General features: G+C 40.3%; 1 protein-coding gene and 1 long non-coding RNA gene across 3 annotated transcripts; one reads left to right on the top strand and one right to left on the bottom strand.

The window, feature by feature from the left end:
* Positions 1 to 1447: 1447 nt before the first annotated feature.
* On the bottom strand, positions 1448 to 9097 carry nr2f1a (nuclear receptor subfamily 2, group F, member 1a). Of its 2 annotated transcripts, none has more exons than XM_043240149.1 (3): positions 7325 to 9097; positions 5502 to 6026; positions 1448 to 2687 (listed from the first exon to the last, which is right to left on the bottom strand). In XM_043240149.1, the coding sequence occupies exons 1-3, from the start codon at positions 7755 to 7757 to the stop codon at positions 2413 to 2415; spliced, it is 1233 nt and encodes a 410-aa protein (XP_043096084.1). In that variant the 5' UTR covers positions 7758 to 9097; the 3' UTR covers positions 1448 to 2412. The 2 variants fall into 2 exon arrangements, with proteins under 2 accessions (XP_043096084.1, XP_043096083.1); XM_043240148.1 differs by having other exon boundaries at positions 5502 to 6029; positions 7325 to 9077.
* Positions 9098 to 12707: 3610 nt separating this feature from the next.
* Positions 12708 to 20545, top strand: LOC122345727. Its single transcript, XR_006251027.1, has 3 exons — positions 12708 to 12788; positions 16706 to 19414; positions 19499 to 20545. It is a non-coding gene; the product is annotated as an uncharacterized LOC122345727 (long non-coding RNA).
* The last annotated feature ends 5840 nt before the right edge of the window (positions 20546 to 26385 follow it).

The following is a 26385-nucleotide window of genomic DNA, read 5'->3' as shown; positions in this document are numbered from 1 at the left end:
ACGCGCAATTAGACATAGTCACAAAAATATAGGGTCTAGCCTGCATTAGACTTTTTTTTTTTGATGGAAACTCTCCATAAAGGGCTAATATAGACTACGTGGTGCAAAAACAAAACACATGATCGTTAACTAAATCATCAAGCTAATTGCCCCCCACCCCATGTAATGAACACTAGCCTATACCATGAATCTTCCCCACTGTACATATTTCTAATAAAAAATACAACCCGAGTAGGTCATTTCATCTATGTGGATTTTTGTAAGTCATTTTGAATCCATCTCACTCGCCGGACCACTAATCGCTTTTAAGGGCTTTTACAAGCGAGCAAATTATTTACATAAAAAATGCCAATGCCGGTGTTACCTTATAGGTTCACTGAATCACGAATAATTAGGGCACGGCTAAAACCGCACTTTATTTTTGCGATTATGTCACGCTCTTTTTTTTATGGGAAACAACTTAGCCTGTAACGAACTTGCTTAAGTGCAAAGTTTAGCGCTCGGTTAAAAAAAAAAGAGTGACATTGGGGTCAGCGAAAGTTCTTGTCGTAGCACTTATAAAACACGCCTCCCTCCCGCCGTAAACATCACACGTGAACGGTATTTACGCGCACACGAAGGACAATCGCGCACGTCTGAGCGTCAAGTGATTTCCTTTCGTGGTCCTAACCAATCATACGAGGCTGCGCGTGAATTTCTCTCTATCTCGGTACAATACATCACATTTAGTGCTCCTATCGACCGGCTTACATGCGGCATTATACATATCTTAGATTGATCACACATATAACTGCCGCTGCGTTCCTAGTGAAAACATCTGTCCTAACACAGATCCGTTTGCGATCACCTCAAAGTAATAATGGTCCGCGAGTTTAGATGGATTTGTTTTCTTTCCCCCTCCACTTCGTTTCTTAAAACGGTGGCGATAGAAGAAGAAGCCTTATTAGAGGGACGGCGTTTCCGCAGGCTACGTCTTCTCTTTGACTATGAGCAAGCCTTTCAGTTCAGCCTGGGAAAAATATTAAACATTAATGCGCCGAAACAGGCATAGATCTTCGAACCAGTCGGCAGCAACGTCACAGAAATCTAATTCTGCGCACGGCGCGAGGACTCCGGATAATATTAAAGCGCACGTGCTTCACCAAAACGCGCAGAGAATGAATATGCCTCCAAAAAAAAAGCAATCAAATGCTTGCGTTTGTGACGTCTGTGGTTTTCCGCTCACGTAGGGGTTTTTACAGCGTTTCGAAACTGTTCTCGACGGGCATGAAATTTTGTGTCAACACGCAGGTCAACCCCCCAAAAATGAAACAAACTCATGCGTTTTCATCGGCCTTTCCAGAGCAAAACAGAAACATGCATAAGGTAAAAAAAACACACCCCGAATACCCGCCATTAGAAGAGCTCGTCGATAGCATGGAGAACATTGAATGTGCTGAGAGCGAGACAGTGTTGCCTATTTCCTTTTTAATAGTATAGTCACCATCACACAACTTCACGCGACCCTTCTGCACAGGCATATCATGGATTGAGCAAAAAAATGAAAGGCAACATCCAATAAAAAAAAAAAAAAAAAGAAATAGCGAAAATATCAAGACGAAACAAACAAAATGTATTTGAAAATGATATATTAAAAGTGCTTTTGATTTTTCATGTCTTTTATCTCTGACTGATGATTGACTCAACACACACACTCGCACACACATACGACCAAGAAAAAAAGTTTCACCGGTGTCCTCTCCTTTAAAATGTCCATGAGGTCAGATTTGCCGAAGTTGCATGTCCATAGCATCAAGTGGGGGAAGGTTCAACCATCAGTGAAATTGTCATTGCGATTAGACTGTGTCTTATTTGTCTAACGTTTTTCTTTATTTTTAAATTCTCACTTCAATTTTTAATTCTTGGAGAACATATCTTCAACAACATATATCGCACTCATTATAAGAAGCAAAAGGTTATATCAAAAATCATTAGTATAGAATCACAGAAAAAACTGGTTTAGAACCAGAAAAAATACAAAACAGAGATACATAGACACAGGACATTTCTTATAATTGCTTGGAAATTTCTTTCCCGCTAAGTCTCGCTCGTTTACTGCGCATATGATGTTCTTCATTTTATTTGTACGTATTTTGTTCTTTACAAAAAAAGAAAAGAAAAAAAAAACCCAAAATGAAAATAAAGACTAGTATTTTACAAAATGGAGAGTGTTCTTGATGACGGCGATGGATTTACACGGGAGTACGTCCAGTTCTTTAATCTTTGTACATTACATATTCCATTTCGGTCCCAGAAGACAAAAAAGAGTGTCTTCCTAAGTGGTCAGAAATTAGGTCCTATATATATAGTCTTCTTGAAAGGGCTTGCAGAATTTTGGTCCTTTAGTCTTTTTGTTTCACTCGCTCATTCGGATCATTGAATGGACATGTAGGGCCAGTTGAAGCTGCTCCCGGATAATAACATATCCCTGATGAGGGTTTCAATGGGAGTTTTACCTACCAAGCGAACGAAGAACAGCTGTTCAATTACAGACGAAGAGACAGTGCGGAGAGAAGGCAGTCGCAGTAAAAGCTTGCCAAAGCGACTGGGCTGGTTCGGGTACTGGCTCCTCACGTACTCCTCCAGGGCGCACTGAGACTTCTCCTGCAGGCTCTCGATGTGTGCGGCGTCTGACAGGCCGCAAGCGTCTGAGTAGACAAAACACAGCACAGAAAAAGAGGCCCAGGTTATCATTCAGCATCAGCGTTACGTGTTGTTGACAAAGTGAGATGAACAAACACGGGCCCGACATCATGCATCACGCAGCGTATGAGGCTGCCTGCAATATAAATAAACAATACGTCTGCGCAATCCCTCAAGAGTAACAGAACGTACTCCCTGCGTTGTAGGGGACACGCCGCGTGCGCGCTCACAAATCACGCTAAACAAAGAGTAAGCAGGGACGAGCTCGAGCGAAGGGGATGGAGAAGGCGCGAGCGCCTTGTGTCAAATATGGAAATGCCCCGGCTTCGTATCTGACGGAGAATTGGGCACGGTAATAACCAAATTATGACCTAATTGCTCTCCAGATGCTACCAAGTCATCCCTCGCCCGGTCCCCCGTACCAGCAGTTGTCTCTGCTGTGAGTCCGAACGAAGAGGCAAGGCCGCTGGAAGCGATCACGTTTATTACCGTGGACCCGCTTGAGGACAAAGTCGCCTAAATTTCAGAGAAAGACGCGAAACTCTTCTACTTTAATAGTGCGCGTCAATTAACGCCTTTGCTTCAAAACACGTCCACGTAGGCTAGCTCCACCACTGGAAACTGCCAGCATCGGTTCAGCCAAACGCCAGGCCAGCAGCAGGCGACGTCTTCTGTCAGTATTCTAATATGGCGGCTGCGCCCGGAGATATTCAAAATAAGAGTTTACGTTTTCTCCGATTTAAGTGCTTAAAGTGCGAGGGCGCGGCGTGGAGCATGCCTCGGAGGCTGATCTTAATTGCGCTGGACTAGAACACACCGCGGTCAAATACAATAACCTTCTGAACTTCTGAACTGTGCTAAGTCCTCGCTAAAATCTCTCAGTAATGTGACCTCATGGGCCACTTTCCGCTGCAGCCAGCATGTGCAGAAAGAACTGCTAATAAAACAACAACAACAACAAAAAAAAACAACAACAGAGAGCATTCAGCAAAATAGTGTAATGCGTTTCGTGTGTGTAAGAATGCTTTTGATAGTTTACTTAACGATTCAGCCTACACTCCTGCATAAAGTACTCGAGAAGAGACTAAACCGGTGGGCGCTTTATTAATTATTAATCCATCACTTACAAACATAAAGACCGTACGTCCAAAACTTTACGCAGCATTTTAGACTGGCAACGGATCAAAAGATATGGCTGGTATTGAAACTCATCTCTGATCTTACGGATTAGGACCCCCTTTCATCAAGTTGTTCTGATTCGCTACCTTTAAATATCTGAGTGCTTTTGTAAGCAGTTCGTTGTTAAGAACGAAGGATGGTAGCCTGCCGCGTGAGACTGACGTCATTGAGAAACAGATGCAATGTTACATTTCTGTGGTATACATTAGATCTTCAGGATATTATTTATGGGTTTCAGAAATTTCTGAAAGTTAAGGCAATGCAGAAGGTGGCCAACCGACCGTGGCCTACTTTAACTTGAACGCCTCTTTTAATTTCACCTTAGGGCAAAAAAAAAAAAAAAAAAACTAAAAAACTAAACAAAAACAAATGGCTACACTACACAACATGACCAGTAAGTTTTGCTAGTTTTTTTCCACAGATGTTTTGTGTGTATGTATATATATAATATATATATATATATATATATATATATATATATATATATATATATATATATATATATATATATATATATATATATTTATGTGTGTGTGTGTGTGTGTGTGTGTGTGTGTGTGTGTGTGTAGCTTGCAAGCTTTGCCCTAAACTCCAGAGACGTTTGAAGGGGTAATGGTATTTTAGTAGTCTACTAGTTGGTATTGGCTACTTAATTTTGTCAAAACATAGAGGTATACAATACACATTGCCATAAAAAGTACTTAATGTTAATATCAATAATATAATATATATATATATATATATATATATATATATATATATATATATATATATATATATATATATATAATTTACATAATAGTCTAAGAAGATCAAATCAGAATTAACAATGATCAAATAAAAGACATACGTAGTGTAAAACTATTTATAAACAGTCCGCTTAAACCTTATTAAAAGCGTTATATTTTTTATCGTCTGTTTCCGAGAGAAATACTAATATTATACACATCAGTTATGATGCTATAGAAGTGTGAGGGTAATTTGGTGTCGATCGATGTTCTGTTAAAATTGTTATAGCTTAGCTCATTTTTTACCTATTGACAAAATAACCCCTCATAGACAGACACGGGTCTGATGGATCTGCGCATTCATAGAAAATATACTTTAAAAATATCACCGGAACTTAAAATCAATTATTAATAATAGAGGCCTCGGTAGTCAGCTTTTCTCAACAGAGAGGGCCCCAGACGTATATGTGTGTATGTACACTGTGGCCTCGCGTACAATAGTGAACCAAATAGATTGAGCAGATATAGGAAAGATATTCTGAGATGTGCACTTGAGTGTAATATCGACCTGAATATTTAACATCACGTAAAATTAAGGAGAAATGCACGTTGAAGCTCGCATATCGAGTTGTATGCTTCCTCTACAAGCATCGCAAAATACAGGCTACTTCAGATGTAATACAATCCGCGTGGAGCGCAGTAATATGCAGCATTTCGCGTTACGCTAAATCTTTAATATTCGCGAACGGCTCTGAATCGATCCCGTTTGAATCGCCGCTCCACAACTTGCGCGCTAAAGAGATTTTTACAGTACAAAGTCAGCTGGAGAGATACAGCGTCGATGCCGAAGCTTATCCACCCCGTATTGCATTGCCCCCTTATGTCTGAGTAGGCCTCGTCTCGCGCACTCACCTGATGTGAAGAGCACTATCGCCTTGATGCAGCTGTATTCTGCAGAATCGACGTGCAGCGCTTTGAGCTTCTCGACCTGCTCCTGGAAGATGCGAATGTGATCCATGAAGGCCACGACGCGGTCCGCCGACATAGGCGAGGCGTGCAGGCCGGCGGCGGCGAGCAGCGGGGCCACATGCAGGGGCATGGAGCACTGAGCCGCGTTTAGCACAAATAACTCGCTCCACGTCAGTCTGAGCAGGGACACCTGGTCGGTGATCTGCAGGTCGGGAAAGAAAGGGATGTTCCTCGCCCATTCCACAGCACTGAAGAGCAGGCGAGCTGCAAGCTCGCAGATGTTCTCGATCCCCATAATATTATTGGGCTGCATGCACTGGCTGCCATAGCGAGAAGTAGGATAAGGCTCGGCCCGAAGTAGTAACGAGATGTATCCGGAGAGATAGCAATGACCGTTCAGGGGATCCCCGTTCGTTAGCGCGTACTGGCCCGGGTTCGGTTGGGTTGGAGGCATTCTTCCTCGCTGAACCGCTGACAAAAAGAAAGAAAGGGAGAGGAAATGTACATCCAGAAACATAATTTATGTGGAAGCTTTAGTTCGAGTGCATGATTACTCTAGACTGCTGTTTAACATCTACGACAACACAGCTAAATAAGAAACTTGCGTCTCGAAGAAAAATCATTTCACATGCTCTCATCGGTTATTAGGTGGTCATGTTTACCTTTGTTTATGGACTTCAGCAACTACGTACAAATACTCTCTAGCTCTTTCTCTCTCGCTCTCATTTTTTGTGTCTTCACACACGCACACGCTCATATTTTTATTTATTTTGTATGCATTTATTTGGACGTGCACGTAGTAAACATTACAGGACGGACGAAGACCGGGGCTTAAATCTCTACTATTCAGCAGAACTAGTTCAAAGCCACCGGCCTCTTTCTTGCTACAAACGCCACGGTCTTACGCTATTTTGACATATGCGTGTAATATGCATATGCGTGGATTCAAGCAGTGACGAGTTTACAGTTAATTTAACGATCGGGACGGTAACTCTGGAACAGAGAAAAAAAATGTCATTCACAATCGAGCACGAAGACTGTTTTTATTATTGATTTCGAGCTGAACGTGTGTACGCATGTGCGGCGTGTGTGTAAGCGTGTTTTTACGTTGAACCAGTTCTTATTTTAAAACAACACAGGTGGTATAAATATCGGTTTTGTCCTGGTCAGTAATTAAGAGTAGACTGTAAGTTGCAAAGGCCATTGTTCGCACACAGCTTAGGCTGTGTGGGGACAGACAGGCCTCTAAACGTTTACTCTGGGCTACGGCGTTAAAACAGAGCCACGGAGTCTTACTTTCAGAGGTAAAACCACAGTATGTTATTTCTTTTAGCTGCACAATATGGGGTTAGTGAGTGTAGTAGGCTTTTCGGCGGTCTTGTGCAGTCTTCCAACACGCAAGCGCGCGCATAGGCTACACACGCACACACGCATACGACACTTCACCTCTCTCTTTCTCTCTTTTACACGCATACAGCCTTCACGGGTGACTTTAATATCTCGTGTAATTGGCTGACTTCGAACGGGTACATACGATGCTCGCCTGTCTGTGCAAACAAAATTACTTTTGCGAGGCGCATGCCGATCCTGCCTACGGTCGCGGGTCTACCATTGCTCGCACGCGCCCTCTGACACTCTTTAGCAAGCAATCAAGGCAAAATTAATTTCGCGTTTGCACGGCTATAGCGCGAGCTTTACGTAACACGTCTCCGAACAATAAGCTTGTGTGTAGCGATAGCGTGTCGTGTTTAGAAAAATATATTCACCTTCCCGCCGCATGCCCACTTTTAAACACTTCTTCAGCCGACAATATTGGCACTGATTACGATGGTGCTGGTCAATAGGACAGTTCCTGTTGGCACGACATGTATACGTTAAGTTCCTTCGGACACTCCTCTTGAAGAAACTTTTGCATCCTTCGCAGGTGAATTGACCATAGTGCTTGCCGCTCGATTTGTCCCCGCAAACAACACATTCTATATGCTGTTGACTCTGTCCAGAATTCTGGCTGCCCTTGTCGCCAGCCGTCCCCGGTGTGGACGGGGGTCCTGGCTGACTGGGGGTCTGCGGAGTGTGCGGTGCCGCTGACGCCGCCTGCTGTTGCTCCCTCGCCGGCTGAGCTGCTGGATTGGGGCCGCTCGGAGGTCCTCCGGCCACGTCTTCCTGCGGATCTCGCCAGACGCTAACTACCATTGCCATATCTCGGGCCCGAAAAGTGCTTTCAAGCGAACTGGTCGCTCGGATATCGGAGCAGGGAAAAGGGAAGTCTTGGACGAACGGCAGCGCGAATTCAAATCGGAGCACTCAATCTCATAGGGAAAAAAAAGTAGAAGCAGAAAACGATCAATACATTCAAAATACCGGAGTCGACAGAAAGGCACCCGATCAGGATATGCAATTGTCGGGAGGCCAGTTCCAAGGTAAATTGCAGTCAGCCATTCGGGAACCCAATCGTGTAGAGAGAAAGCGATCCCAGACGTAATAAAAAAAAAATCGGGTTTCTTAAAAAATACCGCAATAAAAAATCTTCACGTTGAAGCAAAAATAATAGCTTTCTGGTGGACCGGAGATCCAAAGTGCCGTGCGAAATAAATTCCCCTCTTTTCTCTTCCTTGCTCCTCTCTCCGTCTTCGCGGTTGGAGAGGAGGAAACACTGAAGAACGGATTTCTCTATCTATGTTCATGAATAAAGCTCATCTGGTCCAGCAAAAGAAAAAAAAAAACAGCGTCGCCCGAGTGCCTATGTAGTTTCACCTCTCCAGTAGGAACAGAGCGAGGATAAAAAGAAAAAAAACAACTAATGGAATATGTAAGAAGCGGAGACCCAAAAAAGAATGCGTTTTAACGGGAGTACCAGCGGAGCAATGTTTCCGAAACGGAGATCTGCGCGAATGTCTGTATATAGTGAACTTTGACACTACTATTGAAACTGACACGTTTCTATGGAGATCGCTGCGCCTTATATGGTGCTCGTGTCAAGGAGCCAAGAGAGGGGCTGCTGGCAACTGATAATCAAAGGCGACTGACTGGTCAGAACCCTGCATCGAGGGGGGAGAGAGAAAATGGGAGGCTAAGGTTAGCCAAGCCTCCTTCACTCCATTGGTTAGAGTCCTCGCTCCTCGCTACCTACGACTGAGGGCTCTGACAAGCACAATTTACATTGCGCTCGCCCCTGCGCTGCTATTTACTTTGAAACCCGATTAGAATGGACCGTCTATTGTCACAAAAAGAGGAAGAAACCCCAGAAAGAAGCGGAGGAAAACGGGATGAAAGCGAGGGGCGAACTATACGCGCACGTGAAATATAAACAAATGCGCGTGAGGCGGAAGGACTGGTGCGAGCAGCACAAAGTTGAAAGTGTTTTGTTCGAAGCTGTAGTCTTAATTACAAAAATATTCATCGCGGCGTCTAGATCCGAACTGTGAAGGATCCATTAACGTTTTACGTCATTTGACGGAACAATACCGTCTCGAGATCGCGAGTCAGTGCACAAACCATGTCCTCAGATGTCACTAACATACCCAGTTTTCAACAAAACAATTAAATATACACAAAGTATCGGGACGCGCGATGACCGCCGCTAGTTTGGCTGGAAACGTACGAGTATAACGGAACGCTTTATTCTGTGATAGGAAACCGATCGCTCTGCCAGCCAGGGCTCAAAAGAGGAATCAGACTGTCGCGATAGTGTAAAGTATGAAAAATCCACCGTCTAGTGTATGTTTTAACAGATTTATTAACGAGGGAAGTTTTTCGGTATAATGCGCAGGGAAACCGGCTTTTTGTGCATGAACGCCGAAGGCTGCGCTGTGCAGGCTTATAATGTCTGGATCGGGCTGCCATCTAGCGTACAGTAGACAATTACAGCGACATAAAAATGAGTAATTTATTGTCATTTTAAGCATGTTTTCAAATGCAGCTCGGAGATTAATTGCGCGGTGGGATTCATGTTTTCTGAATTTTATTTTATTGGTGTATTCGCTGATGCATTTGTAAGATCGAAACTAACTTTGATTATGACAGTTTTATGAAGTTTTATGGGTTTGTTCATTTTATTTAACAACATCCACGTGTTTGTTTGTTTTTTGCACGTTTGATGCTGCAATCAGCTGTTTTGTCCTCTTTTCGCTTTACGCAACCGAACAAAAAGTAGGAAACAAACCCCTTTGCAGCTTTTATCAAACTTTTCCACCTGGCTAGAACTTTCTCACGTATCAGCTTCGCCTCAAAAGCGCGTTAAGGAAGTTAAGGGGAAGCAAAAACACCGACGGGCGAGCGTTCAACGAAACCCTCTGTTTGCGAACAGCCCGTTCCGAACTCGTCCGCGGAGCTTCCTCCCGTCCCTCCTCGCTCCGAGCCGCAGAAACGCACGCCGCCGTCCTCTGTTCTTCGCAAAGGTGAAACGAATAAGATTAAAACGAACAAAGGGAAACTTCTGTAAGTGCACCATCAAGGTTTTATTCCACAGATAGGGAAGAGAGCGAGAGGGGAGAGAGGGAGAGGGACAGCGAATGGGAACGCAAGGCACGCATGAAAACAGCTCTGAAGAAATGGTAAAGTGGACACTTGGACATTCAAAGTGCGAGCGCCCAGCGACCGGTGGGTATCACTCGGGATCCGCGCTTTCTCGGTTTGCTCCACATTTGAAAGGCAAGTACATTTATCACTTTCTGCAGTTCAAGGGTGAGTTGCGATTCGCGTGAAAATCTCGCAATGCACGTAAACGCGACTAAATGTTCAAAAACCGAGCCTATCAAATTGAGGACGTGCGATTGTCAGCTGAAAGTAATGCGAATATAGAGCGCGGGAGATCGGTGGACAGACTTCTATCGATCATTTGCACTAGTCCACGTAAAAAAAAAAAGAAAAAAAAGACAATTGTAACGTTATAGTGATGCTGAACGTGACTGAACGTTTGACTTTAAGAAACGCCTTTTCACCTGTGCAATTCGTCTTGTATGATCTCGTAATGGAAAGATCGATAGCAGTCTGTTTGTCTAAGTGATAATGTCAACGGATTAAAAGAACGATTACACGATAGACCTGTTCAGAATAAAGTAGGGCTGACGCGTCTTTACAAACATTTAAACAATTTTGAGAAGAGAAAATCTGCTGAAGTATGAAAGTACGTTCAGATCTCTTTCTCTTCTCTTCTTTCATTTGTTTATCACAATTAAAGGCAGCTGTAGCTCGGTCAAAAGACGTGCATTTCACCATGTACATGACTGACTATCATTTTTAGGATCGTATTTAGTTTTTTTTTATTGTTAGGCCTCGTGAGTTCATTCCATGGGTAATGTGAATTATTCATCAAAAAATATTTTTCAGTAGTTGCAATGAACGTTTGATAGAAAGTAAATGAATTAAAGTGCAAAACAGTGTTCAAAAAGTTGTGAGAACTGGCACAAAAATAACAAAACAAAATAATAATTTATTAGACGGTACTGTGATCACCAAGCTATGTTAACTCTTTGAAATCAATGATGGTCCACGACATGCCTCTTTATGCTGTAATGCTACTATGTGTGACAAAATAAAATAGTAATAATAATAATAACAACAGTGATAATGCTAATAATAACAATTAATCGTTTCAAAGCACCTCGTGCAATTTGTAATATGGTGTTATTTCCCCCTAATGACCGTGCAAACTCGTTTAAAATAGCAATAAACAAGATATACCATTTAGTCTAATGCATGCTCCCTAAGAGCTGCTCGAGCAATAAAATCCCACGAATGGCGGACCTCCTACCAAGTGAGCACGAATGTAAATACGCTTGGGTTAGACGGTATAAACTCTAAGGACACAGCAGGGAAAAATATTTCCCTTTCCTTGTTTTATCAGACACGTTCTGACATTACATTTAACCAAAGTCCCAATGAAAACAAAGCGTTTGCAAATGGTTTAGTTCGTGGCATACTTGCAGTTTTTATACGTGCGAAAGCAAACGCGTTTTCACTGACCACACTAAACGGTTAGGTTTTGTAGCAGCCTACAATGAAGCTTCTTCTCGTGAGGGTGAAGTGCTTGCATGCAGTGAGTGGACAACTTACAATAAAGACGTCTCTGAACAGTGAAGTGTTGTTTGATAAAAGGCCTGCAGTGGATAAATTTGAAAACTGATATAATCGTCACTTATATTACACAGTTGTTACAGGCCCGTGTTAGGTTTAAATGTATAGAGATATAACTAGAAAGTAAACGTGACAAGCATTCATTCATTACATATACTTGTAAAACTGAACAAAAAAGTAGTTTTTAAAAAAATACTAATAACAATCAACACAGTAATGCATTAAAAACCAGTAAAGTTGCTGATCACTATACCTCGCAAATAAACCCAACACGTTTTAATTAAAAATTGCGGAAACATTAAATGTGATAAACAGCTTGGGGCGCTTTGCTTATGGTATCGGTTTCAAACATACCCGTTATTACTGAAGAAAACAAATTTAGCGTTAAGACGGACTTTTTGTTGTAGCTGGTTATATATATGTTGCTGTCTGTAATAATCTCACAGTTTTAAACACGTTGCGCGCCTCTCTAATGCGATGGTGGGTTTTGTCACTCTGAGTAGTAGTGAGCTGAAAGAGAAGAGGAGGGGGCTTTTGTTCAGTTTGATCCCTAACTATTTGGGGGCTCAGATTGGTGTGAAAGGGACGAGAAGGTCACTTGAAATCGCCTTTTATCCACTGCCATTTTCTCTATGGATCAGCAACTTTCAATGGACATCATCTAATCGCTCTTAATGGAAAGGGTAGTGGGGAGAGATGTGGAAAATATCTTAAACTACGCCACTTAATATTATTGCTCGGGCTTTTTTTTTTTTTTTAAAAGACGTAGTCTAGCTACTCATTAATTTTTTGCACAAAATCACTCCAACGCCACCCCCTCCCCCGCCTCCCCCAAGTTGTTTATTATTATTATTATAATAAAGGCCTCACGTTCCCGCTTTGGGCACATTTGATTTAGGCTAATAAGAGTTTACTTTTTTTCTTCTTCTTTTTTTGCGTAAAAGGTAAAAAAAAAGCTACATATCCAACCACTTAACATTTTGCGTCACTACCAACTATAGTAAATTTTTAAAGAAAAAAAAAATCGACTATCAAAGACTTTATTTAACCTTTCTTTATTTCAAATACACAGAAACGGGCGAATCGTCCAGCTGCCAGTGGTGGCTCTGCTGAACGCCTGATTAAGGTGGCCGTCACTGGGCACGAGGAAAGCAGGTAGGAAAAATATTCTTTTTTGAGCTTATAGGTTTTTGAGCGGCCCACAAAACGAATTGCATTGTCAAATTGCGAATTAATTACAAAATAGCAGGGACTGTAATTTTCTGCAATGGGGGATTTTCTTTCTAGTTAGCTTGTGGTAGGAGTTTAGGTAGAGTAGCTAACTGTCAGTTTATGCTGGAGGTAATAGCTTTATTGCTCACAAACCATCATCTATTTAGAGCTTATGTGCTAATTGCCTTGGATGGTCTCGGAGACCAAGATCATAAATCCGTTAGCAGTTAAAACAAGCCCAGGCCCACAATAATTAGGCTACCTTACGCTTCTGAAATTACCTCAAAAGGCATGAAAACCACAACAATATCACGCGCATCGTAGGCTAAAGGAGCGGGAACCATTCTCTGGCAAGTCACTGGGCCCTGCACAGACAGAAATCCAAACAAGATTCATTTACGTCTTAAAATAACTTACTTCAAATATTTCTAATGAAAGTACAACTGTAGGGGTCTCCGTGTTATTTCATTTGTTTGAGCAAGCATATGGGAAAACAAAGAAATATAGCCTATCCGCAAGGGCTGGCTTTCCCGAGGCATAAGCAGAAGGGACGGAACGGAAGTAGAACGTCAGGTGCACGTAAGTAGTGTGCTACTTAATCTCTAAGGCACGTTTTCCCCAAAGCATCGTCTAAGTGGAAAATAAGTGTTCGTATATGAAGAAGAGCTATATGCCTTTTTTTTAGGACTTTCTTTTCGTTTTCAGTTTATTTAGATCAATAGGCCATTTCTAATAAACGACGTGTGATTTCATATTTAAAAATCATCGTGCCGGCTACAATACATCCGAGAACAAAAGGCTGGACGTAAAAATTGCTCCAAAAGCAAGGATAACCCGCTCAATGCGTGCGCACGTCACGTGTTAGGCCCGAATTTACATACGGACGCTAACTTTACTCAGGCCTGCTTTGATAAACATAGCCTCAACATCTAATGGCGAGATAAAGAAGCTATATAAGCTTCTTATTATCGACTATTGATGTCAACATGTACTCCTGCAATATTGTTTTTTAATAAACAGATATACAAATATTTATACAACGTTTAAACGCTTTCATTAACATTTCTGGAGTAGCACGATACGTCTGAGACGCCGTCTTTTCAAAGCCACGCGTTTTGTTGTGTTAAATTCAGAAATAATGAACAATTTCACCAACACTTTCACAAGATAACGCACGGTTTCTATATTAAGTAATATTTTCACTATTTTCTTGTTAGAAAGGCTATTTCTTTTACATATCATCAATACCTGACACCTGACAGCTTCGGTAAACAATACGCTGAAGTTGTAATAACGCGATAGACCGGGTTATAAAATAACGTGCGCCTTAGTTAGGACACCGTTTTATAGATATGGTTTAAGATATAGCATTCTGTATCATGAGGGAAAAAAACAACAACTTTATTTCATAAGTATGTTAATCCAGGAATATTGTATAAAGTTTGTTAGTACTAAGCATCACTATTTGTTTTAGGAAACAAGGAGTTAGGCTAATTATGTAGGAATTCAACACATCCCGTATCAAAACGCATCCGAAGTACCTCACATACCCATATCATTTATAATTGAGATTGCCCTGAAACCAAATGTCCGTCTTACTTTTATCTCCGTGAACTTTTCGCCATCGCGTTTGTTTTGTTTTTTTTTACAACGAACGTCCGAAGAAGAGCAAAGCCGTGAAGCACACAGTTCAACGCGAGCGGTCGAATTCTTAGGAAAGAAGAGCAAAGATAAGCGACTGTATTTGAGGGAAAGAGCTTTTGTTGTGCGTGGTAGAGAGTCACCTCTCGTGTTCACAACGGTCTGTTTAAAACCGACCCGCAGCAGGAATTTAATTGGAATTTCGTCTGTCTTAGGCACATCCACGCTGGAAGACACAAGAGATTAATTGCTTTAAAAAGGGTGATAATGTACACGTACAAGAGGAGTGCAGATAAAGAGACCTAACGTCTGGCTTTTACAACATACATTTCAAGATACATTTCATTAAAACTAAACAGTTTTTACCACATATGGACAAATATGATTAATATTAACCTACGACAATTGATATATAAGACACACACACACACACACACACACACACACACACACACACACACACACAGTCAGTCAAAAGCTTTAAAAAGATTTCTTAAGGTGTCAAAGGTGATAGTGACAGAAGGCGTGAGATGAGATCCTAAGAAACATAACTCACTCATGCATGCTTACTAAACAAGGACCCTTTATTGTTTTTATACGTGCCCACGTCCTATAAAACCGTATCTTCAGACATCTCCAAACTACAGATAAGTAAACATCTCTCTCTCTAAAGTAAACTTTAAATGGCAAAAATGCAATCTCCCTCCTCTCTACCTTCAAACGCGCAGCTTCGAGTATCAACATTTTACAGAATAATTTCCACGTACAGAAAATAACTTCCACTCTGCTTCTCCTCATAAAGTGAAAAACGGGTAAAGAAAAAAAAAAAAAAAAAAAGTGAAAGCAGCAGCTCTGTGGAGCAATGATGAGTCATAAGGTAATTGAAATTGGGCTGTGAGTAATTTTCACTTTGCTGAGTAGTTAGTCACATTAGGGCTTTAAGGCAAATACAGCAGGTTGTTTGAGGCTAGCGCTCCAACAGGCAGCGAAATTGATGACTCACTGTAGTGTCCAGAACGGCTGTATATATATCAGAAGACCTTCAGAGGGAATGATGCAGTGTGTCTTCATTTAAGTTAAACATTGCTTAAATAGCTAATAAAATAGGTAAAGGTACACTTTTGTACCTCATTAAAAGATGCATATTAAACACATATTAGTGGTTAGAGTGTACTAGTACTTACATGACAACTTGTACTTTTTTTTTTTTTTGAAAACGTAGATGAACACAGAAAGTGTTCTGGACTGTTACAGGTATCTGGCGCATCGTCTACAACAGAACATCCGCCGGGTTTCTAAATTTTACATCGCAAAATCATTTGACATTTTTTATTTTGTTTCATAATACCGTGCATCACCTTGTGCGCCGTTTCATTATTATTTTAATATGCTTCGTAAACCGCTTTAAACGTTTACGTGTGCAGGTACAGTATGCAAATCTGTTTGTAAATCAATATACCGTCACAACAGCGCATATAGCTTCCTTATCACATCATCTGCATGAAATAATAAAGCATCAGAAGTCACTTACACTTTTCTACCTTCAGTCATCAGGTTTGCTGGAGATGTATTACGTTTGATTCGGGATTCCTAGCTAAGAACGAACTACAGAGCTAATTGTGCAGGGTGCGGTGTAGTGTATCTATGTAAACAATGCATATCATAGCGGTATCTGTTTAGTCTCACTCCCAGTAGCCCTCGGTCATATGCTCAACATTGTCACAGATCTTCCGCTATGGATTTAAACAACAAAACCTTAACCAGGAATCTGAACAAGAGCGCCACTCATGATTTGCCCTCTTCGGCTGCACCTTTACTAAGCAAAAACTTTCCTCATCATTTCGACCATCTTGTTTTTGACAAAGAAACTAGAGACCAAATACGTCTGAACTACTATACTACGCCAAAGGCAACGAAAGAGAGAAGATAAGGCAGGTTGTCCACCGTTTATTGCTGTATTTAATTTTGCCTCTGTTTTGTCACTCGTTTTCAGTCCTTATCAGAATGTTTTTGTTGGCGGGCTAAGTAATAGACAGTTGTAGTTGCACTGAGGAATTCAGCCCTTGTCTGTGCATCTACATTTCCCTCCAGGAAGGCAATAGACACACAACCTCAGAAACGAACCGCTTCTCTTTGAAGACAATACTCTGCGAATTTTTAGCTACATGAGACGATTGCACACTCTCAATAAGCGTAATCTTTTTGGCTTTCCTTTACAGGTACTCAAAGACGGGCAGCAGTGAGATATCTGCAGGCTTTTGGTGGAAAAACACATGGTTTGATTATCCTTATTGATACACACACCCACGCCCATTAAACGTAAAAATAGCACACGCATCTCTGTTTACACGTCACCCTCTTGTACTGTACGTCGAGCGTCCCTCTATCAGTTCTATCTGTCTGCAAAGGAGAAGAATGCAGCCGTCATTCCTAAACACACATTCCTCTTCACCTCTTAAAACATCAGTTTTTGATAAATATAGGCAGAGCTTTTATTTAAAATCTGCGAAACAGCATGTTTTCAAAAGCGAAAGAGGACCGATTACAGACAGCTGTGGCACTCCAAATGTGCCTCTCCACCCCACGGATAGGACAGCAGTTAGTGAGGGACTTCCTGCATGGAAAGCTGTGTATGTTTTCCTTCAGTGAATCGAACATCCTGCAGATCTTAAATTCCAGTCAGCAGTAAACTCCCTGACCTCTGAGCACAAAATTAGGCACATCATACAAGCAAAAGACAAGACGGAAAGGAAGGACTGCAAAACAGAACAGAAATATAGAGATAAAAGGAAGATAGAGATGTGAGAGTGAGGGATAATTCAACCTTACACATCTTTTGAGTTGCATTTTTTCAAATGATTCATTTTATGAAACGGAAACTAGTATACGTGATTAATTATATGAGCTATTATATATATATATATATATATATATATATATATATATATATATATATATATATATATATATATACAGCATTATATTTTTAGCTTGTCAGTTTCTAAAGTATACAAATGATTTCTTTCAATTTATTCCTCACCTGACCATATATTATTTAGTCAAATTACAAAATGTTTTTTTTTTTTTATTTATGATGTTGAATGTTTAAATAAATCCAGTTCCTTTATTTTACAACACGGAACACATATTTTTGGTTCTGTGACGACAAACATTTTTCGCACTATAGCTAATCACAGGATAATGTGTGACAATGAACAAAGCAACCCATATAAATAGATCTAGTCATCGTATTGTAATGCTCATGAACATCCAGGCTCTTTTTACATATATGTGAGATCCATTTGTTTATTATGAGGCATAAATGCAATAAAAGGAATGATCTTGTGTTATTGTATTATACCATTCTATGTCTGATAACACAGTGATGTAAACAGCCATGAAAGTGTCAGATTTCATCTTCTATTACATGGACAGGGTTGTCAGTTACAACATATGCGGTGAACCCTATCTGCCAATGTGTTTATTGAGCTATTATCAATTGACTGATGAAACAAACTACTCACCAGTCAACATATGTTACTTATTTGCTGGATTTATTTGATTTTAAACCATGTGTTTTCCGTTTTGAAATGATTATGGAGGTTTGCGACAGAGCATTCTCTGCAAATCACAAACATTAGAGTTTTGGTGCAACAATATGATTTTACAATTGTATACTTTGAGTGGATTTTCCTGGGGGTGACGAGATATTTCTTTTTTTATAAAATACATTTTCCTACAACTAACACGGGAATAAAATATATGCCTTCTGTGTCCGTACACCACAGCCATATAGCCATATATAGCCATTTACTGGCTATATGTTAAGTGTTTTGACCTTCTTCCTCTTCTCATGAAATACTCCCATATAGCCAGTCATATCAGAAAAAAAGCTTAAAGGTAAGTGGTCATCATTACCTTGTAGAGCTGGTTCTACCTTACGTTTACAGGTGCACAGCAATTGATAAATCCAGAAATGCCATACTGTAATATAATGTATAATGTATTCCTCTATGTATGTTTTAATGTACAAAATGTAGAATGTTTATGTTCTGACCAGTGTTGACATTTGACATATCTGAATGCCTCTAAATAAAGTATTTTGGAATAAGTGCATATTAACATTTTTTCTTTTGTTTCTTATTTCCTGTGGTTCCCTTTGTCTGAAATCATATGCTTTATCTGGAGTATTATTGTGTACAGCTCTCAAAGGACAGAGTTGTTTCCCAGAGCAGATCACATGATCCTATCATGTGCAGAGAGGTTGTTCTCCGATTGGTCGGTTACTCCACTTTGCCACATTTGCACATCACTTTTTTTGGTTTGTTTTACAGACTGGGGGCTGGAAGGTAAAGTTATATATAGCGTTAATTTTTATATGTGGTTATAATTGTGCACCCTCCCAATCATTTCCCTTATTTTTGTTGGTAATGACGCTTGCCCTGCTTCGGTGAACTGGAGGAGAGGCCAAGGAAATCCCAGTGCCTAATCACTCGAACAATGTGAGCGAATGTGTAGCTTTCTGAACAATGCGACACCACATGATGCGGTGGGTGGAAAAGAAATCTCAAAGCCCAAGCTCACTCTCCCTCCGTCATATTCTTTCTCGACTTTTCAGCTCTCCTTCACGTACCATGTCTGTCAGCAACGTCTTTACAGGCTTTTAGGTGGTGTCGCTGATAATCAAGAAACAGTAAACACCACAGACAGTCGGCTATGGTGCGACCTTGGAACACGTCCCATGCAATGACCATTATAAATGCTGCGTCTTTCATCTCTTTCGCTTTAGACGACGGGCTGCGGGAATGCAGCTGTGTGGCGGGTGCCACCAGACTGTTCATGTCTTGCCTCGTGTGTATGTGCGTGTCTGTGTGTGCGAGCGAGCGATCCCTTGGGGCTCTCTCCCTCAGCCCTGGCTCCCTGATTCGGTGTGTAAAAGCACCCCTGAATGATGGATTACTGTGTCAGTGCGGCCTGCGAAGGATTAATTTGTTTCATTGATTTCTCTTTAGGCAGAATGCCAGCGTTTGCTGCTTCCCACCTCCTTCCCGGAGACTCCCGGCCATAATAGACGGTAATGGCCTAAGACAAATCAACCCGTTTCTTGTAAAAATAGCAGCAAATAACCCCTGACTTTGCCTCACGAGCGTAAACCAGGGAGAAGCTCGATTCTGACAGCCACATTCACAGCGGGCATTAACCCCAGGAGAAAGCTCGTGCTCCACTTGAACAAAGCCATAAGTCTTGAATACTTACATCCCCCACTCACAGCTCAGAATAGATTGGTAATGACCGACTGTCTGGCTGTGCAGGTTATATGCGCTTCGCCTCGGCCAATCACAGTGCCCTTACTCCATGTTTACAACAACATCCTACCAGGCAACAGTTTCTGTGTATTAGTTGAACATATGGATATCATATTTAAGCACCACAGTGAGAACCCTAACAAATGTAGCCTATAAACACTCACCCCTGACTGTTTTTGCTAGCTCGGGGCCTGCCGTTGTGATGTTTCAGGCCTGGGCAGAAGATGAGAGAGTGTGTGGAGCTCTGGCCAGGACCCTCTATGTGGTCTCTAAAGGGCCTGGAACACATAACATGCACACACACACACACACACACACACACACACACACACAATGAAAAAAGTGTGCTTTCAGAACTGATGGGCATTCTCAGTCAAGTGGTGTAATAAAATGTTCTGTTAAAAAATCGGAATGCAGTACTTTGAATGAAAAGTAGGGAATTGTCTTGAATGGTCAATTCAGGTTATGAAGTCCACTTGAGCATGATTGGCAAAATGTAAATCAAAATTTAAAAATCAAGTAAATCATATTTACATGACCCACCTGGGTTTGAATGTTTTGTAATGAATATGCATTGCTTTTTAGTATTACAAAATTGTAAACTTCTTTCCTCTTCTAAAAGGTCCTCTTCTTTGCAAGGTGTTAAAATTTTGATATAAATAAATTCTGTGATGCCATTTATGTTTTTGTCTTATACTCTTTTTTCATTCTATGGCATAATAGTTTAAAATGTAAACAATAAACATTTACATGCATTTTAGAATCTCAAGTTCTTCTTCTTTTTGGTATTGACGCAACTGTTGCTAATGAAATGAATAAACTTTTACATGCATTTGCAAAAAAAACTAATTATTTGCATTTCAAGATTATTGTCTCTACTCTTGTTTTTCTCTAGATTTTCCTTTATATATACAGATATATAGTTAAAGATGCAAACAATAAACTTTTACATGCATTTAAGAACAAAACAAAAAGATTTTAACAAAATTTTGACAAAATATGACAAAAATGATAAAACATTTCCTGATGTGATTTCTAAAACATATTTTTTTATGTATATACTTTTAATAAAACCTTGATTAGTAATATTAAAATCAGTATTGTCCATATAAATTGCATGATGGCACTGCTTCACATATCTAGTCCTGAATTTTTAGTTTGACACCTTGCATACGCTATTAAATTGTGTCAAATTTTTATTTCGTTTACATCAAGGCTGATTTCATATAATTTTGATATGCATACATGTATCTCATTCCATTTGCTACTTTTGCAACATATTCAGTCAGGTTTGAGTTATCTGTCTTCTCTCGCAAGAATTATTTACTGTCCTTCCACTGAAGGCACTGCAGTGCAAACACTCAACACTTTTTTTCTTTTATTTACCTCAGACCAAATCAATCCTAATGCCCTTTCGGCCCTGTCTGGGAACAAAGTTCTTCAACACTGATGCTGTGGGTGGAATCAGGTAATCTCAGCTATGGTACTAGCTCATTGCTAGCCTCTTCTCAGGCTCCTTGCTGTCAAGAGCTGTGTTCCTCTCAGAAAACAACAGTTCTCAGGGGTCCTTACATCCTTAAGTGGCTCCAGAAAAGGTTAGTTGTCAGGTAATTGTCCAGCTGCGGTTGGGCTTATCTTAATCACAGTGCTTCAGCTTAAGCCTGGGACTGTGTTATGAAGAGGCTAACGGTGCTAAAGAGGAGGGTGGCTAGCTCATGGGTTTTGTTGTTCTTTTTCTCTTTTCGTGCCTGCCTGGCGTGCTAAGATAGCCAGAGCAAAGTACGGTAAGTTAGTGTCAAGCTACAACACATAATGTGGACGAAGTGTTGGACTACTGTTGATACACACAACAATATTTCATACAGAAGAAAAACAAAAAGAACAAATGCAATGCAAACGCAGCAACACCTTTGAGCCGTCTAGAACCAAACAAGCAAGTCAAGGCACAATCCATTTGTCATGGTTTGTTATGTATATCTGTAAAGTGCAGTAACTTGAGGGGTTTTTGAAACCTTTGATGTTGCCACCGAGTCACTGTTAAAGGGGTTTTGTTGGAGGAAAACTGCATTCAGGATCCATAGCACAATACAGGCTCCTTTGGTAAAATAAAACAACAGCAACAACTGAGAAGGCCTCTAACAAGGGTCAGCAAATGGTCGCAAACATCTATTAACTGGGTACTTAGAAAGCCAAATTAAAACACACACGAAAAAAGCACAGATCGCTGATCACAGAAACACAAAAAATGTAAACCAGGTTCATTCAACCATTGCAGCCATTCGTTCTGATGTAGTTTGCAGCGGTGACACATAGTCTGCTGTCATTTTGCTCCACCGACGTCAAAGGTCGAACACAAACTATAAAATATTTGTCGGGGGTCCATCAATAATCTTGACATGCAGAACCATACAGTACAAAGCTAGAGGCAGAATGAAGTGTCTTGACAAAAGCATCTGGTGCACATGTTGACCCAGAGGCCAAAAGGTTAGCAGCCAGACTCCTCTACCCATCCCCACCATGCTTTCATATGTTCATTTGATGGTCGCTGTGGCAATTATAAAGGTATACTTCAGCCAGGTCTAATGGACTAGGGGCAAAGAGCAAAGCCTTTACAGTGGGGACCCAAGTCAAAGGTTAGCATGGCCATAAGACTGATTATGGCGCATTCGATGAAATGGCAGCAGTGCTCAAGCCAAACTGCTCATCTTTATGCATATCTTACCTATGAGCATGTCTTATGGAAAACGCATTAATGATCATTTTAGCCATCATGCGGTAGATGCTGTTTTTGTTGTCTAGATTGCCGCTGGCTCTTAATGACTATTAAATATGAATGGCCAAGGTCATGAAGGTCACAGTCTGCATTTAGAGTGTATGACCAGTGCCACATGTAAAGGTTAAAATGGAATTGCTTGTGCCAAGTTTATGAAGAGCCCCATTTATGCAGGCCAGCAGGGGTGATTTATGACCGGAGATAAGAGGAAGGATGGGTGGAAAACTCTTTCTTTTTCAAATGCAATCAGCTTCTGTAAATACGCAGCTTACTTATATCCATCACGCTGTCACGGGGAATCGCCGTTCCCTTGCTCAGATGAAATAACAGCTTTTGTCTCCGTACAGACAACTGCGCTTTCGAAAAAACAGTTGTTTTAGCATTTGTGTGAGTGATATGAAGTCCACTTTCCAAAATCCATAAGACGATATTTATTAGCCTATGCAATTACATCATTCTGCGCAAACAGTATACCATATCACAACATATTTAAAAGTAATCGCTCATTAAATTCTCTGTGTAATTCATCGTAACAGCAGTAGTACGTAAGCAGACGGCATAGTTAAAAGGATGGATTGCCTCCTAAAGCAGACTCTGCTCATTCAATTGGCCATATAAAAGGAAAACTGTATTTTACTTGGCATCTGATTCAGAAGCGACTGCATGTCTCATCATTACTACCTGTCCTCGTAACTAGATAAAGTTATTGCATACTTGGTCTGGTTTAATTAGGTTTAAAATAATTGATCTTCCTTAAACTGAACTTTTGGGATTCATAACGTGTCCGAAAGGTAAATTTGATCTGCTATCAGGACAGACTCATATTCACAGCTGAAACCGGGACGTTTTGTGATTGAATTGCACAGCCAAGAACATTTGTGGGTCTTTGGCCCTTAAATCTGAAAACCACTCAGTGGTAAGATCTTTGTGAAACTGCACCCCAGTGGCTCAGGGTCTGGCTGAAATGGAAAAAATGAACGAAAGATGTGCTTTGAACTCTTTGCCAAAACGGAAACACGGTCTAGTGCTGCTCATTTTAACGAGTCGTAAGGACTATTTTTGTTCCTTCATATAGTAATAAATTTGGTCTTTCCTTTTTATGTAAGCTTAATGTTTTTGTAGGTGTGGATCAAAGGGTGATAATGCGGAAAACCATACGCATCAATACCTTTCAGCTCATGCCTCTCAATATCACACAGAAAACCTGTTTCATTTTTATTATATGTTGCATTTGGACTTCTCTAACCAACTTTGTGGTGAAAGAATGAAAATATATGAAGCACTGTGGGAAAAGTCAAACTAAAATTTAATACAACAAACCAAAATATTGGTTTGATGACTGACATTTGAAATAGGGCAGAGAGCGGATGTAATTTAAGTTTAAGTACACTCTTCCTCTTTTTCACACACCCCTCTGGGTGACTGTTATTAATGCTATTTCCTCTTGTCATATTATGTCATATGGGACATTTAAACAACGTCATCTTCTGTAAGGGCCCTGCATTCTGCCAGTTGTCAGAGTACAAATCACCATCAGACTAGACAGAATCATCATCACTACTGTCCTCCTATGTTATACAGTGCGGTTCATCCCTTTCCTAGAAGGATTTAGTTAATTTTTTGGTTCTGTCTGTCTGGAAGCATATCATATTAGCATACACTGTAAAATGAAATTTATGGTTAAAAACCAGCAGCTATGGTTGCCAGTATTCGACCTCAGAAATATTGTAAAGAAGTTTTAGGTTTTACATTATACTTAATTAAAGTTAAATACCGTAATTTCATTAACAGATGTTAATATACCAACCTATTTACGTACTGAAATCTGTTTTGTATCTTTGAAATACACCTATAACCAACAAAAATCAAAATCAAACAAGCAGCTATTAAATATGAATTTATACAGAAGGAGCTCAGTGTAAAAGCATCAGTTTCACAGTTTTCCTTGTAAATTTTACAGGAATTTACCATTCAGCAGGTTTTTACTGTAGAATTTTCAGTTTTTTACCGTTAAAATCACTGTAATTTTTTACAGTGTATGCCATGAAATATGGCTGAATGATTAATGTAAATTTTACGTGGAGTATTTGTAATGTTTTTTATTAGCAGGGTTCAGATACTTTTTGAAGACTTCCTGGCCACCTGGCCGTAGGTTTGTTTGTTCAAGGAACAGAGCTTTGCATTAAAATATTATTTTATCAATAGCATGATCAATAGTGTCAGCCCACCGTTGTGTAATTATTCTGGCCTCCTGTATCAATAAAGCTGTCATGCTTGATCTCCTGGTTGTGAACAGGCTGAAAACTAGAGTCAAAAACCATTCAAATGTCTTTTTTGACACACAACATTTCTAGCCTTATCTTACCCCCATTACTAAATAGAATTATTCAAGTGTATGGCCATCAATGCACAGGCAATGAACCTGCACATTGTATTTTTTATTAATGGAAGAGAGCTTTTAAGGTAAAATTGTTGAATCCATTCACGATTTTTAATGACATCAAAAGTTCTCAAGAATAAGGAACCAGGCTATATTTAAAGGATATCGCAGAACAGTTAATATTCAAAATATCAAAAACAAACAAAAACATTATATTGCTTTACTTACATTTACCTAGGAGTTGGTATATCTTGGATGGATGGATGTATAATGTTCACAAAGGTGTCACTACAGTCTTTCTACTTTTTTTCACACTCCACACAAATGTGTATGTAAGTACAACCACCATGCTAACACATTGCAGCAGAAGAGCATCAGAAGCAATGAGGCAGTTTATATCAGGGGATTGTGTTTCACAGTCTAGCTCTCCTGGGACAAACTGGCCTTAGCCAATAACACTTAAGACCCAGTACAGAAAAACGCAAGATCTTTTATTGCCGCTCATCATTCATGTAATATCTGGCAGCATTTGTGATTACAGAACAAGTGATTGACTAACTAGACACTTGGGTGGTGAGTTATGACCAGGCTTACCTTCTAGTTCGACGTGGGACATCTGCGTCGACAATAACTCTTCCTTCCCACTTCAACAGTAAATCACAGAAAACGCCAAAGACGGAACAGTTAAATAATAACCTCAGATTTATTGTAAATCTGTCACAAAATTAACATTATGGTGAGGCCACTTCACGATGGAGAGAAAGAGGATGGAGAGGTGATCGATAGGAAAGTAGATGAGAGTATTGATATAGTGCAAGAGAGAGAGAGAAACAGAGAGCACAGGTAGGTTGATCGACCACCTGCACTTGAATCAATGAACTCAGGCGGAGTGGAGAGAGTGAGATAGTGAGGTGTTGAAAACTGCGACCATGGGCGACCGGAACCCTATCAGGACAAATATGTGACTTCATAGAAAATGTCAACATCTCCAAAAGAGAGAATTTATAACTTACAACAACGATAAACACATGTCGATAATTGTTTGACTTTACATTTTATTCATTGTTCGGAGACTTTTAGAAGGCGTTACATTAAATACTAACATATTCATTGGTTTGTGTGCTCCCTTAGTTGAAAGGGTCATGATAAAAATCCACGCAGTGTTTTTTTTTTTTTTAAACTCTATTTAAAATCTCCTTTTTCAAACCGGGCTGTTCTGAGAGTCCTGTCAGAATTACATAGTTCTGCACAGGGCGATCCCATGGTAGTTGTTTGACGTGACCATCTTACCTTAGACCCGACCTGAGTGAGCTGTCATCAGTTTGCAATTGTGTTGCAGGGGAAGACCAAATGTATTCGATAAAGTGGTTGAGGTGTTTTGTTGTTGAATGTAATAATGCGCATAGCAGCCGTCATTTACTCCTGACATCTGAGCCGTTG

Source organism: Puntigrus tetrazona, chromosome 5 (assembly GCF_018831695.1).
Source record: "Puntigrus tetrazona isolate hp1 chromosome 5, ASM1883169v1, whole genome shotgun sequence".
In the NCBI taxonomy this organism is placed as follows: domain Eukaryota; kingdom Metazoa; phylum Chordata; class Actinopteri; order Cypriniformes; family Cyprinidae; genus Puntigrus; species Puntigrus tetrazona.
The sequence above is the reverse complement of the archived record's forward strand: the minus strand, read 5'-3'. Positions and strand labels throughout refer to the sequence as shown.

Excerpts from the sequence above, each read along its gene's own strand:
- nr2f1a (XM_043240148.1), bottom strand. The coding sequence starts at position 7,757 with ATGGCAATGGTAGTTAGCGTCTGGCGAGATCCGCAGGAAGACGTGGCC. Across the intron at positions 6,030-7,324 it reads AGTGGGCATGCGGCGGGAAG|CGGTTCAGCGAGGAAGAATG; the intron begins GTGAATATATTT and ends TCTTTTTGTCAG. Across the intron at positions 2,688-5,501 it reads GATAGTGCTCTTCACATCAG|ACGCTTGCGGCCTGTCAGAC; the intron begins GTGAGTGCGCGA and ends TTGTCTACTCAG.